The sequence below is a fragment of the Leptonychotes weddellii genome, chromosome 8 (assembly GCF_054177405.1).
Source record: "Leptonychotes weddellii isolate Sample4059 chromosome 8, ASM5417740v2, whole genome shotgun sequence".
Lineage (NCBI taxonomy): Eukaryota > Metazoa > Chordata > Mammalia > Carnivora > Phocidae > Leptonychotes > Leptonychotes weddellii.
In genome coordinates, this window is record NC_138376.1 from 94,000,623 (window position 1) to 94,019,874 (window position 19,252).

Genomic DNA, 19,252 nt, shown 5'->3' on the forward strand with positions numbered 1-19,252 from the left:
CATGGAAAATCCTACAGTGAACTGCAATTATGATACATGCTTTAAAATCTCTGTCCACATGCTTTTAAATGATATAATTTGTATAATTATGTATTTTTTATTTCTGTGTTTTTACTGTTAATTTGGTGTACATGTCTTTAAATGTCATCTTTACCTTTACTTTCTTTTTCAGATTTTTCAATTTTCTTCTTCCCTGCAGGGGAAATATAGCAACAAGAAATCATCAGCTTAAAAAACATGACTTTCTTACTCAATCTTGAAGTAAACAGTTGGAGATGGGACTTAATCCCATAACTGGAGAGGGTCAGGTCTCTGCATTTTCAAGATGTGGAGGAGGAGTATACCTCCTGCGTGTGAGAACATATATATTTTTGTTATGCTTGGTTATTGGGCTTATACTCAGTCACCTGGATGGCAGAGCCCCCTCCCCTTTTCTCTTTGTCTTTGTTTTTATGTGCTTTGAGGGAAAGCTAGAGCGGGCCATGCATTTATGAAGTGTAAACTAGTAACAATAGGAGAAACATCCAAATTTTCAATTGTTTTCTTTAGGAAACAAGAATTGAACTGGTGCTACGGATGCTCAATAAGAAAACTATGGAATAAAAACAATGAGAGTTGCAAAATATCTCCAAGCAAAAAGCTGACACATGCTTTTCAAAACAGTTTCAGTTGATTGATGATTTTCTTCAACTATAGTTATCAGACAAGAGTGAGAAGAAAACCAATATGTAATCAGTGACAACCACGTATGTAGTGGGAATGTGGCATACGTTATCTTATTTAATATTCTTCACGAGCCTTTTGGGAAGTCATTTTGTCTGTCCTACAAATGAGGAAACCATGAATCTGAGCTGGTTAAGGGGTTTTCCCAAATGTTACACAGCTAGATAGAGACTCAAATTTACATATAGATGTTTCCACAGATCTGTGTTACCTCCTTTGGGAAAGTAAATATTTACCTGATTCTGTGACTTCTGATGTTTCCTCTTTAGGAAAAAAAAGAAAAAGAATATAGTAGAAAAAGAAAAGGAAAGAACAGTTTTGTATTTCAGTAGCAGACAATTGAGCTTTATCTCCAGGTATTTCCTTTTAATTCCACTAGTAATGACAATAAACACATATGCTCAAAATGGCAAAGAAATGCACCGATAACCAGTATCTCTGAAAACTGTAACTAGAAATCTATTTTGAAATTAGAACTACTCTATAAACCAATCTAAAACATCTATGCCTGTATGGTAGAATTAATCAGTTTGAAGTCCTTTGGTTGGTTTTCTTAATTACAAAATTACAAATTATAAATCTCTGCTTCACAAACTTTTAACTTGATCTTCATATATGCATGCATGCGTTCATTCACTGAATATTTATGAAGCAACTTCATGTATAAGATGTTATACTAAATGCAATGGGTGGGGTTGTGGGATGAGGTTGAAAAATATACAGAAATAAATTCAACTCACAGTGACTACTGTCAGAGCAGTGAGACAAGATATAAAATGCTACTTATCTTTAGTCTATGATAATATAAAACCAGCCTCTCTTTTTGTTCTTTTAGTTAATGCATACACCAATAATATTTTAAAATATAACATGGCAGGTTTTTAAAAATATATTTTTCCTCACAGTTCAGTTCAAGTGAGAACATTTCTATAAACCTGATCCACTGAATTATCAGTCTTCTATAACTTCTCTGGAAACTATATGCAAAATTCAAGAAAAATTGATTAAAATATTTCATGATAATGAGGATGAAAAATGAATAATGTTTCACAAACAAAACAGTATTTATAAGTCATTACGGTGATACTTCATATTAGCATTGTAGTTTTGACTTTCAACCCTTAATTTTTGCAATACTCTTCATATCCATAGCAATAATAAGAACTAAATGTACTAGCGATTTTCTCCAACCCAAAGGCAACATTTAATATTTTAACATCAAATTCAATTAGAAGAAAACTCTGGCTGTATTTGTAAAGAATCTGTCACGATACTCTTAAGGAATCAGGTTATTCCTTGGCATTTAAGAACTTTAGATACAACTTCTAGATACACTTTTGATTGAAATGCACGTATTTCTACCCCAGGTTAAAGTCTGGGTCATAATTTAACAGTATTAAATAATAATTTCATTTTTATGAAATTACATAAAACTTCATAAATTTTCAAAACTGCTGCATATGTATTTTTGCTTGGAATGTCAAAATAAAACAGATTCTGAAATACTAAAAACAACCTACCTTCATGCTTTGAAAAAGTAAGATAATAAAAGTCTAATGTGTTAAGATTCAATAATTGGAGACAGGTATTATGTGTTCTAAATTTTTCTTAACCCAGCAGTGACTATTAGAGGAATCTCCATACTGTGTTTACTCAATGCATCCTAACAAACAAATGGAAGTACATAAAAGAGAGATAAACCACTTTTTTCCACCCAGGCACTAGTTATATTGGTAAATGTATTAATTACACAGGCATGAAAACAGGAAACATTTTTGTCATTCCCTCACATATCCTGGTACAGTGTAATATATCTAATAGGTGTTCAATAAAGACATGTTCAAGGATTAATGAATAAAATACACACAATATTCTTTGTCAATCAGAATCATTTACATAGGTGATGGCATACTGGCTATTGCATTAATAAACATACTGTCTTTTTTTGGCTGCACATACAATTCAAAGAGATTATAAAATTGAAGTAATTAAAGAGCAAATTCTTAAAATTTTGAAGTGGTACACTTACTTGAAGTTGGTTTAGGTTTGTCTAAAAAGTAAAGAAGAAAAGAAAACCAGCGATCATCTTCCACCTATAGGTAAAATATCAGCCCTTTATATTCCTATTTCTGTCTGTTCAAGTTAAAATAGGAATAGGCTAAACATATTAAAATGAGCAATAGAAAATGCATTTTGAATAATTTTAAAGTTATATTCCTAATGAATTCCCCATAGAAAAAATTACAAAGCTTTTGAATAAAGAATCTTCTTAGTTTCTTTATCCCTATGAAACCTTATTTTTTTTTTAAAGATTTTATTTATTTGAGAGAGACAGATAGGGAGAGCAGGAACACAGCAGCAGGGAGAGGGAGAGGAAGAAGCAGGCTTCCCGCTGAGCAGGGAGCCCGATGTGGGGCTCGATCCCAGGACCCTGGGACCATGACCTGAGCCGAAGGCAGACGCTCAACGACTGAGCAACCCAGGTGCCCGAAACCTTATCTTTGGTTTGATGCAATATGAATGCTCACAATAATTTGAATGCCTTACTGCTTCTGAATAGCATAAAATGCATATTCTGCCATCATCCTTCAGGACACATTGTTTAAGTCTCCCAATCCTGTATTTTAAATGAAGAAACTGATTTTATAAAATCTCAGGAAGAATGGGGGCACCTGGGTGGCCCAGTTGGTTAGGCCTCTGACTATTGGTTTTGGCTCAGGTCATGATCTCGGGTTCCTGAGATCTGGCGCTGCACTCAGTAGGGAATCTGCTTCCCTCCTCTCCCTCTGCCCCTCCCCCTGCTTGCGTGCTCTCTCTCCCTCTCGCAAGTAAATAAATCTTAAAAAAATTTTTTTAAATAAATAAAATAAAATCTCAGGAAGAATAAATAAGTGATAGGTGAAAAGCACAAAACTATACCATCTAAGTACACGATCTCTTTCTCTGATATTCTTTGTCTTCTGAAATTATTAACAAAAACATTAATTATGTAGTCATATACCTAAAGACCCACTTATTCATTAAAAAATGACAATATATGGTCATGATGGTGAAGAATTCAGATCATTCAAAACTGGGTCAACTAATTCAAAATCATTAACAGTGGCAATATAAATTAATACAACTTATATCAGGGAACAATTAGAAATATTTATAAAAATTCCATTGGATATATCACTTCACTAAAAAATTTTACTGTAAGAAATTTTACTCCAAAGATAAATTCACAAAACTAGATTGGTAGATATATTTATTTTTGAATATCATTACAAAAAGCCTTTAGACAACTTAAACCACCAGTCAGAGATTAGTTAAGTAATCTGTACAACTATACAATAGAATACTATTAATGTGGAAATTCTTCATGTGCTGAGATTAAACAATTTTCAAAATACATTCTTAAATAGAAAAATCTAGGGAAAATGTAATTTATAGTATGTCATGATTTGTGTAAATAAATGAAAGTGGGGATATATATGTATTTATTTGTATATATGTATGTGTATGTGTGTATATATGTATACATGCTATGTATATATATGGCTAGAATGAGACAATAAGAAATAACAGCAATTACCTAGTGGATATTTTGGGAATGGGAACTGGTAGAACAGGAAAAAAGAGAGGAGAAGGAGGAATATTTTCACAGCCTCCTATTGGGTATGCCTCAGTGTTTGAACCAGGCCAGCTATCATATTTTTTAAAAATCAAATAGTATTTTTTAAAGAATTAAGCTAACATTTTTATATTTTATAGTTAAGAAAAGATATCAAGTTGAAATTCTTGATTAGTTTTCAGTAAAATGTAATTTGTGTAATTTGGCAAGGTATTTCACAATACTATAAACAGCGGATCAACTTAATCAATATGACAAATGACACTAATATTGACAACAGTGAAAGGGCCTTGTTAATTACGAAGGCAATACTATTTTGTTAATACTGCTGTATTATAACCATAAAAGACTCTTAACTATAGAGAGCAAACTGAGGGTTGCTGGCAGGGAGGTGGGTGGGGGATGGGCTAAATCGGTGATGAGTATTAAGGAAGGCCCTTGTGATGAGCACTGGGTGTTGTATGTAAGTGATGAATCACTGAATTCTACTCCTTTTTGTTTCAGGAGTAGAATATAGTGTAACATGTAATATTACACTATATGTTAACTAACTAGAATTTAAATAAAAACTCAAAACAAAAAAATACTGTTATATTATAATAGCATGTTTGACAATCCTATACATATTGGTTATAATAGTTAGCAAAATGTATGATTGTCAAAATAACACGACCCTTATGTCAGATAAACTAGATCTTACTAGAAAACTACAAGCCTAAACAGTACTAGGAAATAAGATGAAAAGCACTTACATGCTTTGTTTTAATTTTTAATTTAATAAAAATAGTGAATTAAGACAATGTAAAAGCACCTGTTTTTATAGATGGAGAGTCCTTTTCTTGGTGTTCAGCTTTTTCTAGAAAGAGAGATTAAAATTAATTGGCAATCTGTGGACTGTTTGTATAGAAAGCATTTCTTATTTATGTGTTTGCAGGTGATCCTCAGTTTATGTGGGAAGCATGCCCTCAAAGTCATTTGCATGTTGGAACACAGAAAGCACATTGTCATAGAAACACATTATAAACAAGGTCAGGTTCATTCTCAGGGCATCCTGTAAAACAGTACAAAGGTACCAGCCCTCTTGGGACCATGGGGTATAGGGAGAAAAAGATAGAATATGACAACGAGGAGAATAAAAAGCAGATTTTTCTTTCTCTGCTGAAGGTAGAGTCATTCCTTGGGGATACTTTAAAGCAGATGACATTTGCCTTTGGCATTTTACAAGCTCCCCTTTTTACCCCTCTGACTCCTTCTAGTTCCTTTCCTGCCAGTCAGAAGCAGTTTGTGCTGGACACTAGTTTCTTGTTGAAAATTTAACCTGGACCCGCCCTATATCAGAAAGTATCACATTTTGTATTTTCATTTTCCTGGTCCACCCTCTCTTTCCAGGTCCATTTAGAACTCTCACAGATGGTTCTCAACTGAGTCTAGGACAGGACAAATGGAATCAAATGTGTAATTGATATTCCTCTTAGCCCTCTGAAAAATATTTGAAATAAAAATAATAGGAGAGCTCTCTCTTTCATCAAAAGTGGAATTTCAAATGAAGCCATTACAGAGTAGGATACTTTGAATGGAGTTGAGAATAGTTGGAAATAGAGCCGATCACTGCCAAGTATTAGTTCTTTCTAAACACCCCCAGGGTTAATCCTTCTGAGCTATTATTGATGTTTACCTGTCCTTTTCTTCCCCCCACTTCCGAATTTGGAGATTCTAAAAGTACTACCATTTTTCCCCAACGTCATGCACCAACAGTGAAGTAGATGGGAAGATGCAGGACCTATGTGGTCATAAGACTAAATCAGATATTTGTAAATTAGGGCTTGACAGCATGTAAGAATAAGACTTTCATGAACTCAATTTGCATAAATGTTAATATTATATGAACATGCAAAACAAAATAAAATTGAAAAGATGATATTCAACTTATTAAACTGGTATAATAACAGCCCTGCAAAAAAGTATAATGGATTACAGTAACAATAATAATATACAACATGTATTCAAATACATGCCACAGGTTCTAGAATGTGAATACATTCTTTTAGGCCGCATACATTTGCACCTTATCTCCTGAAGCCACTTATATGGTTTCCTAACTGATCTCACCACATTCATCTTTGGACTGTGTAAATCCATTTTTCATATAGGATCCAGGGAATATTTGACCAACATACTTTCACTGAAGTTGTGTTTCATAAATACACAACATTCAAGGACCAACATCACAATTTGGACACAATTTTGGACTTATTTACTACCTGTGTGATAATGAGCCCATGTTCATGCCTTTCTGAGTCCAATAGTCAGCTTTTAAACTCTCTGTCACTGTAATTCTGAATCATTCCTGAGCAGTAAAATGGATGATCTTTTAAGTTCATACTCATTAGAAAAGTCCATGATTTTAAGGAACAAATGGCAATATGATTATAATCTCATGGATTTCTAACTACCAAAGTCTACCTACAGTATAATAAATGCTACTTAAACAAACCAAAAACAATATGTGGTTCATGACACTGATAATTGTTTCACTTTCCTTTGTTATTCATTATGTGTGTTTGAGAGGTTGCCAGTTCACTCTAACTTCTTCGTAGTATTTTATAGTCTACACGGACTCGCTCTTGTAGGATTAGTAATAGTGATACAACTTCCAAAGATTTCTTCTGTATAACTATAGCAAAGTATTAATTAGTAGTGAAAGGCAAAGATGTCAAATCAAAGCTATAGCAAAACATTATTTTATCATCTATACGGGTAATTTAGATTAAGGCAACATTAAAATTAACAATTAAAGAGAAAAAAAAAAAACAAGCAAAGTGTTAAAGTTGAAATAGCCAAGCAATGCTTTTCAAATTTTATTCTTTTCATCTCTTACTTGCTGGTTTGGGCTTGACTGTTGGAGAATGGGGAAAAGTAAATGGCATATTGATGAGTGCAAACCATTGAAAAAAATAACTCTAGCTTCTGTATTTATTTCTTCTTAGTTTTAGGTTCTCTTCTTATATTAAGCTTATTCCATTCTCTCTGAGCACTATTATTTCACTCTCAGCAAATATATCAATCACACAGCTTGCTGAAAAATTATGACACACAAAAGGTATGCAAAATTTAAAACAATCTATACATTTGGCACACAAATACATTGGGCTAGCTTCTTGATAATCCCCAAATACCCATATAACTAAATGAGATCCTCAGGGGGCCATATTAACACTTTAGGGTGCAAATTAGAGGAATGCTGAAATTATGAGCTTTGACAGTGGCTTTAATAGAGTACAAGGAACATGTGAGGTGATGTGTAAATGACCTTATAAGGTTTCTTTCTTTCTTATGTGTTAATAGTCTATAATTTTTATAAATAATTAGTTCTTTCCTGAATTCTATTATATTTTCCTCTGAGAAACTGTATTTAAATCTTGATTAGCATGATTATCTTAGTTAAACTGAAGAATTACTTCAAGACTTTTTCCTTTGAAATGATTTTTTTAGTAAGAAATGGGACTTTTTTTTTTTTAAAGATTTTATTTATTTATTTGAGAGAGAGAGAATGAGAGAGAGCACATGAGAGGGGGAGGGTCAGAGGGAGAAGCAGACTCCCCGCTGAGCAGGGAGCCCGATGCGGGACTCGATCCAGGGACTCCAGGATCATGACCTGAGCCAAAGGCAGTCGCTTAACCAACTGAGCCACCCAGGCGCCCAAGAAATGGGACTTTATTAACTGCCAGTTGCCCAGGTGGGTAGAATTTCCATCTTGGAATTCAATGGAAGGGATTCAGTGGTTTAGGATGTCAATTGATATGACATTCATTCATCTCTATAGGAAAGAACTTCAGAATGGCAAGAGTGTGTGCACTCCTTTTTTCTTCTCACATGAAATACTGAGAGATGGACTATTTTAATAGTATATGTTCATACAACCACATAACTGTTTGTGAAGCTCTCATGAAAGGACATTATTCTATCTAATACACAAACAGCAGATTTCATAGTTTTGGATTCCTGTGATTTTAAAATTTGAGGAAGGGCAGTTTTAAAATAAGATTAAACACCTAGCAGTATATGATCATCAATGTATTACTTGGATTACCTCACGAGTTATATGTAAGTTTAGATCAATCCCAAATAATTAAATTACATCACTCTGTATTCCATTAATTTTATTGATTGTATCTTTCAGTTATTTACAAGAATTCACAATCTTAGAATTTATGGCACTAAAACTCTACGCACACCAGTGAAGATGTGTGTGTGTGTGTGTGTACCCACATAACATAAAACTGATACACAGAAGGAAAATATGAAATGTCATATTTACCTGTTTTTTCTATAGTGGTAGCTTTTATCTGCTTGACAACTCTTTCTTCTGTGATATGAAAAAATGTTAACACAAGTAGAAAATTTAAATGCATCAGTATAAAACAGTGACATGTCAACTTTGATATTTTGTATTCTCTTTGAAAAACACCAATACTGAGAAAAACTTAGCTGTTTTTTCAGTAAAGCAGCAAGTGATTCTTCTATTCAGATGGGATGGAGCACAAAGAAAATGCGTCCAGCTGCAGACATCCTTTGCAGCTATCCTGCCATAAAAGTTTTCCAATTGGAATCATCCCCTGACCTGCCAATATACACTCTACCCCTTGCCTTCACTGTTTTTCACTGTATTTATCTACATAGGGCTTGTTTCATAAAACAATAATCCTTTTTTAATAATTGAATTAGAATAGGAAGAAGCAATTTTATTTTATTTTTTTATTTTTCCTGTGCAAGATTCCTCCCTGGGAGCCCAGGATTAGCTTAGGGACCCAAGTTTTTTATGGTACAAAGCTGGGGAAGGGCAAAAGGGATACATTTATGGTATGTCTTCTGTCCTCTATGCTTTTATAGATGTAGTCAAAGAGATTTGGGTCACCGTAGAGAAATTATTACAATCATCGTATGTAAAATTAAACTTTTCAATAATATAGCTGTGGGAATAAGTCAATGAGAAAGTTTCTCTGGGAAGCAGAATTTAGAGTATGAATATTACCACTAAAATAAAAGAAAGGTATGGCTGGAAGACAGTGTGCTTGCTGTACTCTCAGAGACTAAATTCTCTCACTCTCTGTATTTCAGCTCAAAATGACTGACATTTGGGACAGTCAGGAAAGTAACGGGAAGTTCTAAAAGTTATTTCTAAAGTTCTGTCTCTAAGTTGGAGACAGCTATTCTTGGCTCCTCACACCCCAGGTCTGCTTTTCTATTCCTGCTGGTGTCTCATATACTTTAAAGCATAGGCAAATGAAATCAAATGGACTCAAATCCATTTTAAACAGTTTGTCTACAGGAAAAACTTTGAAAGTGTAAGCAAAATATTTCCTAAGATATGCTTAGAGAAATTATGTTTTTAACTTATTAAAGATTCTGGCCTAACCACATTCATAACTTTGGTTAAATAATTCAGCCTGGAATGAAGAACAATATTCTACAGAATAACTGAGACTTGGGACTGCCTCCAAATTAAACTCATATTTAATTAGTGTAAATGAAAACTTAAAAGTTTTTATTCTTAAATAAAAAACAATTGATAAATTTGTTTTGGTAAGTTCTGTATGTCTTTTTATGAGCAGGACACACTGGCTTACCTCTACTATCTCCAAAATGTAATTACAACCAGGGATGAAAACCAAAGAGAACAAGGCAAAGATGGAAGAAGGAAGGAGGGAAGGAAGCAGGGAGAAATGCTGATTTCCTATTCTTGGGATTTTTGGAATCCAAGATGATCATGTTTTAATGAGCCATTCTGAATTATAACTTTCCCAAGGATATCTTGCCCCAAACAGGACAGAACAAAACAAACTATAGAGCCCATTCACCTGAGTGCTGGCGGTGATGATCTTCGTACTAAGCTAAATCTCTGATGGGAAGGGACAGACTAGCTACCTAGTTACACTTGACAGGTCAAGTCCTCAGTTCAAAACACATTGTGGAGATGAGTGAAATTGGAGATGTTCTAGAAGTTGGATGACTTAAGACATGAATCATCCCTGAAAACTTTAGATTCCACATTAAGCTCTTCATCCTGCTGACACCGGAACAAGAAGAGACAATTTGATACTACAGGTACAACCTCCAAATACCTGGTTTCCCATGAGAAACAGTCTTTTCTGGTTTCACTACGTCTTGTTCTGAAAATAATAAAAAGAAAATCTTTTTGGATGTTTAGAAGCTTTATAAATTAACATATGGTGATTTTTTTTTTCCTGTTTCATAGGCCAGTGAATAACAGACAGATTTCAACAAATGTGTCCATGGAGAAAAACTGTGTCTAAATTTCATGTCATTTTAATTTATACGAAAAACTTAAGGGTTTCCTTTGCATGAAACAGTATACCAAGAATTCTTATTTACATTTAAGTACTTAAAATTTCCAAAGTATAGGTTGTAATAAAGCATAAATGCCAAAATATAGATAGCAAATATATATTACTGAAAATATTTAAAATTTTCTTGTCAAAAGTTATTTTGACAAGATGAAATTAATGTATATACTATGTACTTGAGTTTTTTCAGATGAAGTTCAAAAGGAAACATTTATGTATGAAAAAAACTGGAATCAATTAAATTACCTGCAAAATTGTGGTATTTTATAATAATAACTAAAAGTTTTAAATGGCATTAGGCCTAAGTACAAGTTTTAAATGGTATTGGGCTTCTGGTTTAAAAAAAAATAAGGAAAATGCAAAATGTTTCCATCTGGTAACATTCATCTGCAGCAAAAAAAAAAAAAAAACACCAAAAAAATACAGTCAGGAAAATAAATCATAAGACAGTACTTAGGGAGTGCCTGGCTGGCTCAGTCCAAAGAGTGTACAACTCTTGATCTCCAGGTCATGAGTTCGAGCCCCATGTTGGGTGTAGACATTACTTAAATAAATAAAAAACTTAAAAAAATAAATAAAAATTAAAAAAAAAGACAGTACTTAGGCATTTATAAGCCTTGATACATTAAAAATATATTATTTTTAAGAGCAACTAGAATCAAGTTTATGATCAGTTGCTGGGTAAGCTTTGGTGAGAATTAAAGGAGCAAGATAGTAATGTATGTATATCTAAACTTGGATTCTTGAATTTGTTGATATTGAGTAATCCTGCTGTGTAATTTTTTACAGTGAAGAAATAGTTTCCATATAGCTTGAGGGCTTTTTTTTAACTTGCCTCAGGTCAGTAGCTAGCTGGTACTAGCGCTAGGACTTAAACACTAAATAGCAATGTAACTTGGAAAGGTCACCCTGATATTAGGTCACTGTTACCTCTTAATAAAATGATCGTTAGTCTGGGACAATTTTTTAGTGGGAGTTTTGAGTAAATCAGACACGGGCAGAATCCTAGCTCCAACATTTATTAACTTGAAAATCTTGGACAAATAACTTATTTTCTGAATTTAGTCTATTGAACTGTTTCCACAGACATTAAATATGGATAGTAATTGTCCTGTTGCATGTCTCTTATAATGATATATTGGAAATAAAAATCCTACGCTATTTCTAAGCTCATAATAGATGTTTCATAAGTACTTGTCATTTTTCTCTTCAAATCCCTGTAGTCTATGATTCTGACTCTGCTATGTCATTGGAAATAAGCCGACAAATTAAATATGATCATACTAGGGTCTGAAGGACTCCAAGAGATGTCTCCTGAAACCTAGAGTGTCTGCTGCGGTCCATTTAAAAACATATTCTAGATGTTCTCACTTACAGAATATCCCCGTTCTCAGCTAATCCAGTCCTGTGAAAGCATACTGAGCAACAAAGTAGGAAAAATAATGAGGCTCTGGGAAACTCTGTAAATCTCCAGTGGTGGGTGTGGTAAGTCTCTTTTAGTTCTAAAATGAAGGCAATATCAGTTCTGTGTCTATTTAAGAATAAAAATATTTTTACCTGGTTTTAAAGCTTCCTTTTTAACTCGTGACTCTAAAGGGAAAACAAAGGCAGAAATTTTATAATCTGAAAAAATAAACTAGAGCACAAATTCAATTCTGGAAATGATTTTATTTTGTTTACCATAATTAAAAAGGCAGAATTTTACTAAAAATTATTTCAGTTTCCTGCTGGTTTGTTAGTGCTGGTCTATTAAACATGCAGTAGTTAATATCATGCAACGTACCTATCTGCCCTTAAGCTGTTGCTACTGCTAATTGATTTCAAGTCGAATTTCCTATGTTTTCTCAAGATGATTATTGTGGAGTATAGTTTCAGTGTCAATATAAATGATTTGATGGCAGGAATAAGAAGAGTATTTTTGAAATATATTTGAGTACTCATATGATTTAGAAATTTAGACAAATAGTGTTATGGCTTGAATCGTATCCCACAAAAAGATATGTTGAAGTCCTAACCTGCCATACCTCAGAATGTAATCTTATTTGGAAATAGGATTGTTACAGATGTGATTAATTAAGGTAGGATGAGGTCATACTGGAGCAGGGTGGGTCCTTAATTAATCCATCTGACTGGTATCCTTATAAGGACAGGAAAAGAGACAGAAACAGACACACACAGGGAGAACAAGTCTATGTGATGATGGAGACAGAGCTTGGAGTGATGGATCTACAAGGCAACAAACAGCAAGGCTTGCTCACAAACACCAGAAGCAAGAAGAAACTAGGAAAGATTCTCTTCCACAAGTTTTGAAGGGAGCATGTCTCTGCTGACACCTTGAATTTGGACTTCTAGAACTGTGAGAGAGGAAATGTTTCTTGTTTTAAGCTACCCAGTTTGTGACACTTTATTCCAGCTACCCAGGGAAACTAATAGATTTTGATACCAGGAGATGGGTTGCTGCTGTAACAAATACATATAAATGTGAAAGTGGCTTTGGAATTGGCTGATGAGCTGAGACACTTGTTAGAGGAAAAAAAACAAAAACAAAAACCTACATTGCCTTGAAAAGGATATTGGCAGAAATATTGACAAAGTCTATTCTGCTGAGGACTCAAGAAAATTAAGAAGAGCTATAAAGAAAACCTCTGACAATTTAGAAAATATGTATACCCTCATCAAATACATATATCAACGACATGTTGCTGGAAATAAGAATGTTAAATGTGCTTCTGGTGAGGTCTCAGAAGGAAATAGGGGACACGTTATTGGGTCCTGCCAGGGTGATTTTTGTTACAAAGTGGCAGAGAACTTGGTTGAATTGTGTTCCTCAGTCGGGTGGCAGTGAAACCATGCCCCATAGGGTCAATGAAGTTGAAACTAGCAGAAGCTTGTTTTTCAGAGAATGGTTTCCTTTTAGTTAGCTATTATGTTTTTTCAGACTCCACTAACAGATCCACAAGTTGTCTCCATAGAGGCCTGGACTCAAGGTCAACTGATACAGTTCCAACCTATGAACAAGCAAGGCTCTGAATTTCTTCCTAAGATAACAAGCCTAAGACCCCATCTAGGTTATACCAGCATTCAGAGCATGCCCACAGTCCCTTCTCCTCATCCTAAGAGAACCTCCTGATATCGGGGGCTGAATTTTGCCTTCTTCTGGTGTTAAGTCTCCATCCCAAAGTGAACATGAGATGGATGTTACATATACGTTTGCTCAGTGCACATGCTCCAGCTTCCTCATGAATAATCATCTTTTCCCACCCTTTTCATCAATATGTATGTAATCTACTACCCTGAATTTCCCCTTTAAAATCCCTTGCTTCTTAACTAGGAAACTGGAAGATGGTCTTTGGACCTCAGTCTACCATCTCTCCAGGTTGCCAGCCTCTTGAATAAAGTAACCTTTCCTTTGCAACCAACATTTGTCTCTGGAGTATTGGCTTTCAAGCTGCGAGCAGCCAAACTTGGGTTTCAATAACAGAAGGTAGAATTTGTAAGTGAAGAACACGGATATCTAGCCAAAGAAATTTCCAAGTAAAGTGTGGAAGGTGCAGCCTGATTTCTCCTTGCTGCTTATAATAAAATGTGAAAGGGAAGATAAATTGAGGAGTGAAGATAAATTGAGAAGCAAGAGGAATCGGCACTTGATGATTTGGAGAATTCTCCACTTATGGAGACAGTGCGCCCTGGAGACAGGGCCAAGAGAGTGACTGGACAAATTTGCAGATACAATCTACCACCTCAGCAGAAGGCAGGAGTAGAGATGTAGTTATGAGGAAGGATCTGTGGAGGACCCTCTTGTCCAATGGACCCTCTTGTCCAATTGGATCATCATGAATTGAATGCAGAACTGGTCATGTTTTTGAGAATTCTATGCAAGTAAAAACAATGCACCTGACAGAAATAGAGAGAGAATGAAATGAAGGAATAACAACTCTAAGAGCAGAGTCACAGATTCAAAAACCTGGGTTGATGGGAACTCCTTGGGTAGAGAGGACCAGGCTGTCACCCAGGTGGGCTAGAAAGGCAGACCCACCACCCTACCAGGCCCGAAGGACTGTGTATTCAGCCAAAGAGGATATCCTCAGGCCTGCATCTAATGGAATTTTCCCCGCTATGTTTTGGATTTACTTGGCACACATAATTCCTTCTTTTCCTTTTATTTTTTTTTCCCTTTTGAAATGGGAATGTCTAACCTAGCCTGTTCCACTGTTTTATTTTGGAAGCAGATAACTTGTTTTCTGATTTTGCAGATGGAGAGAAATTTTCTGCAAGAAGAATCATACCCTGGGTTTCACCCATAAATATTTAAGATGATGAGATTTGGACTTTGAATTGATGAACTGTTGGACTTAGTTGTTGCTAAAATGGTTATGACTTTTAGGGATGTTGGAATGAGGTATATGTATTTTGCTACATGTGAAGGACATGCATTTTGGGGGGACCAGAGGATAGGCCTTTATGGGTTGAATTGTGTCCTCTCAAAAGATGATAGGCTGAAGTCCCAATCCCCAACACCTCAAAATGTGACCTGATTTGGAAATAGGGACTTTACAGGTGTAATTAGTTAAGATGTAGTTATATGGGAGTAGGCTGGGTCCTTAATCTAATATGTCTCGTGTTCTTACAAGAAGAGGAGAAAAGACAGAGATAAAGACACAAAGGAGGAAGATGTCCATGGAATGATAGAGGCTGAGATTGGAACACTGCAATTTCAGGCCAAGGAACACCAAGGATTGCTCACAAACACCTGAAGCCAGAGGAGGCAGGGAAAGGTTCTTCCCTCCAGCTTCAGGGGAATCATGGCCCTGCTGAAACCTTGATTTCAGACTTCCACCTCCCTGAACTGTGAGAGAATAAATTTCTGCTGTCCTAAAATACACAGGTTGTGGTATTTTATTTTATTACAGCAGCCCTATCACACTAATAGTTGGGAAACATGAACCAAAGTTTTAGCTTTGGTTCATGAATGTTTTGAAAATCAGATTTCTGTGTGTTCTTTTTAAAAAGTTCTGCTGCATCCTGCAGCCCTCAGAAATATTCATCTCACTCAGGTGCTCCCCAAAAAACAGAAGAATGAGAGGAGCTGTTTTTCTGACAGGATGTCTGTGTCCTACAGTAATCAGCAAAAATAGGAGTTTTGTGGGACTCAACTCAATTAGTCAATTGCTTCTTCTGAACCAGATCAATTTCTCTCTCTGCAGTTTCTCCTTTGTAAGTAGAATTTTTTCTAGGAACAGGTGGTATAGATAAATATGTATTACGTTCATCTTATTTTAAAAAGTTGAAAAGGATAACATTTTTGTATAATATTTGCACTAGGACACAACATTGGCAAAGAGGTAATATGCTACTCATTATAAATATGGAATGCAAGTATGAATCTATACATAAAATATACATACCTGGTTTCTCTTCTTTTTTTACTTGTGGCTCTAAAAATATAGGTGAACATTAATAATGATGATTATATAAAGATATTTTTTCTGTACTCATGCATATTTCTTTACATATTATTCATTGTTTTTAATCTGCTTATTAATTTTCTTCTTTTTATGAATGCAACAAATTGATACAAAGTTTCCTTATTATCAATCACAGTAAGAATTATTTTGAGATAAAATGAAAATGTGAATTAAGATTTTATGAGAAGTTAACAAAAGGTATTGGTTTGTACCTTCAGTGAACAAAAGTTGAAGAAAAATTTTAGCATAGCATATTCTCAGAAACACAAAGGATATTAGAAATATGAAAGATATTAGAAATATGAGGATTTTAAGCACATTGTCTACACAAAATAGTTAAGCCTTTGACTTTAAGCAAAATATTCAACTATGAAATCAGAGAATGAGTAAAAGCATGCGTTTAAGATTTGTTTTATTTATTTATTTTTTGGCATGCATATAACATACGTGGAGGCTTAGGCTTGACTTCTTTGCCTAGAAAAAGTTTAAAAATGATTAAAGACCAGGTCAGTAAATTGTTATTGAATTGACATTGAATATGATAGAATATTACATATTTGAAAATCAAAATAAAACAATAAACTCCAACTATTGTACTTTATTTAAGTTCTATAGGATATGTAATTTAATGTCCACACAAAATCACTAATTAAAAAAATCATTTTTAAATTAAAAAAAACTCTTAGTTTAATTTTATTACACCATTAAAAATAATTTGCTCGCAAAGTCTTGTGTGCAATGTTAAGTTTTAGGTCTAATATTAAGATAAAACACATAATTTTATTTTGAGAAATTACTTCTAACCCTTTATTGTTGAAGATAAAAAATATAAGACATACTGTTTTCTTTTTCATTAATATTATTAATGTTATCTGTCCCAGTATAATATATTAAAATTGATTGCTACTGGGGCACCTGGGTGGCTCAGTCGGTTAGGCGTCTGCCTTCGGCTCAGGTCATGATCCCAGGGTCCTGGGATCAAGCCCCGCATCGGGCTCCCTGCTCCGCGGGAAGCCTGCTTCTCCCTCTCCCCCTCTCCCTGCTTGTGTTCCCTCTCTCGCTGTGTCTCTCTCTGTCAAATAAATAAATAAAATCTTTAAAAAAAAAAATGATTGCTACTGAATTTGAAACTCCAGATGACTAGAAATATATGCTTTTATTGCTTTTTGGATCCCTAGTAAGGACTGGCAAATTTTTTATGAAAGATCAGTGTATATTTTTGACTTGAGGCCATATGATCTCATTCACAACTATTCAACTATTCTGTTGTAACAAAGAAGCAACCAACAACAATATGTAAATGAATAGGCATGGCTGTGTTCCAATAAAACTTTATTTACAGAAAAGACTAGTGGTCACTCTGTAGGCCATTGTTTGTCAAACTCTGCCTTCTCCATAATCAGTTTTAATTTTCTTTATTTTTTATCTCAACAAAGATTTCAACAGTAAACAAAAGCATCTTCCTTTGATTCTATATTCCCTTATAAATATCATCCAGTACCTTTCCATCATTGTTCAACTCAGCTTCCTGTGAATGTCATCTTTACTTGCTTTTTCTATTTCCTGACTCCCATTTAATTATTAATTCACTAAAATCTAGCTTCTATTTCCACCATTTTATTTATCAGGTCTCTTTGGTCACCAATACCCCCCTACACGCACACACTTGCTAGTACTAACAGATATAACTAACTATATTGATTACTTTTTCCTTTTTAAATTCCCACTCACTTGACTTCCTGTGATTAGTCCTCACACTTAAAACTATAGAAAGCAGATAAAATATGTAAAGCACTGGCTTTAAAGATATTGGACATAGACAACAAAGGACAGTGATTTTTAAGTGATGGAAAATAAATGAGCTGTGTTCTATGATTGTCCCAGCTTAATGCCTTAAGAGAATTATAAGGCCTTAGTGCAGGAATGGAGCTGAATTGATGAGATGGAGCTGGGAGTCTGGAAAGGCCAAGACAGCTAGAGAGCCCAGGTCAGAGTCATGTAAAGTAGAGAGCTGCAGAGAAAAGAAGAAAGAGAGAAAGAAAAAGAGATAAAGAAAGTTCTGGGGATTTGTGGAAGGCCCCCTTAAATCCTCAGATGAGCACTAACCAGCATAGGCTTACAAGGAAACTACCTGAAGCCAGGGAAAGAAACAATGGAAACAATACTGTGGTTCTTTATAGTAAGCATTGAAATTGGGTAGTGTCAGTCTTCCAAGTTTGATCTTGATCTTCAGTATTGTGTTGGCTGCTGTGAGTTTTTTTTTCCATTCCACATAAATTTTAGAATCAGTTTGTCAACATTCACAAAATAACTTGCTGGGATTTTGATGGAAATTGCATCGAATCTATAGACCAAGTTGGGAGCAACTGACATCTTAGCAACATTGAATTTTCTACTTCCCAAACATGCAATCTTTCACCATTTATGTAGAGATTTTGATTTTTTTATTATTTTTCATAGGAGTTTTGTTCCCTTCACTTTTTACTTGGTTACCTTCTACTTAGGGCTCAGCTCAACCATCTCCTCTTCAGAAAGCCTTTTATCTAAGGTGGTTGGGCTGCATTCCCCTTTTATGTACCAATATTATTTTTTAGCTCTTTTGATAATTGCTAATCATAATGTACTATAAATATTATCTTGAATAAATACCTTCCCTTCTAGACTGAGATATCTGAAAACAGATAATGTTTATCCATCAATGAATCCAGGGAACTGGTGCAATACCTAATACATGATTACATAGTATGCACTCAATTATAGTTTGTTCATTAGGTAAATAAATGAAATAATTAATGAGAACACGAGAAGGTAAGTAAATGGAGAAATGAGTCAAGAAAAATGAAGTTAAGAAAATGTATGAATTCAGGAATTACATTAGACCACAAAATGAATGTTAAAATTATTACATACTTCCTTTGACTTGGCATGACAATCCAGCTCTCAGCTTTCTAGTGCTCAGGCAAGGATAAAAAGTGCAGTCAATTATAAAATTCAAAATGTTTTAAAATATAAATAAGTTTTTAAAGAGAATTCCTGGCATAGCAATTCCTGGTACTGTTACCTAAGATGAATTTGTTATATGT

At 34.5% G+C, this 19,252-nt stretch overlaps 1 protein-coding gene across 15 annotated transcripts in view; it reads right to left on the reverse strand.

The window, feature by feature from the left end:
* The window catches only part of TRDN (triadin), a 373,567-nt gene that overhangs the window by 30,305 nt on the left and 324,010 nt on the right, over positions 1-19,252 (reverse strand). For 12 of the 15 annotated variants that reach the window (XM_081828915.1, XM_081828916.1, XM_081828907.1 and 9 more), the window contains 10 exons: positions 16,617-16,643; positions 16,110-16,139; positions 12,262-12,294; positions 10,462-10,509; positions 8,658-8,705; positions 7,218-7,235; positions 5,151-5,195; positions 2,753-2,773; positions 960-986; positions 155-193 (listed from right to left, as the gene is read on the reverse strand). In XM_081828915.1, the coding sequence (XP_081685041.1) occupies positions 155-193; positions 960-986; positions 2,753-2,773; positions 5,151-5,195; positions 7,218-7,235; positions 8,658-8,705; positions 10,462-10,509; positions 12,262-12,294; positions 16,110-16,139; positions 16,617-16,643 (336 nt within the window). Of the gene's footprint in view, positions 1-154; positions 194-955; positions 987-2,752; positions 2,774-5,150; positions 5,196-7,217; positions 7,240-8,657; positions 8,706-10,461; positions 10,510-12,261; positions 12,295-16,109; positions 16,140-16,616; positions 16,644-17,484; positions 18,181-19,252 lie in introns of those variants that run through there. The other 3 variants (XM_081828909.1, XR_014147926.1, XM_081828917.1) reach the window with 3 other exon arrangements.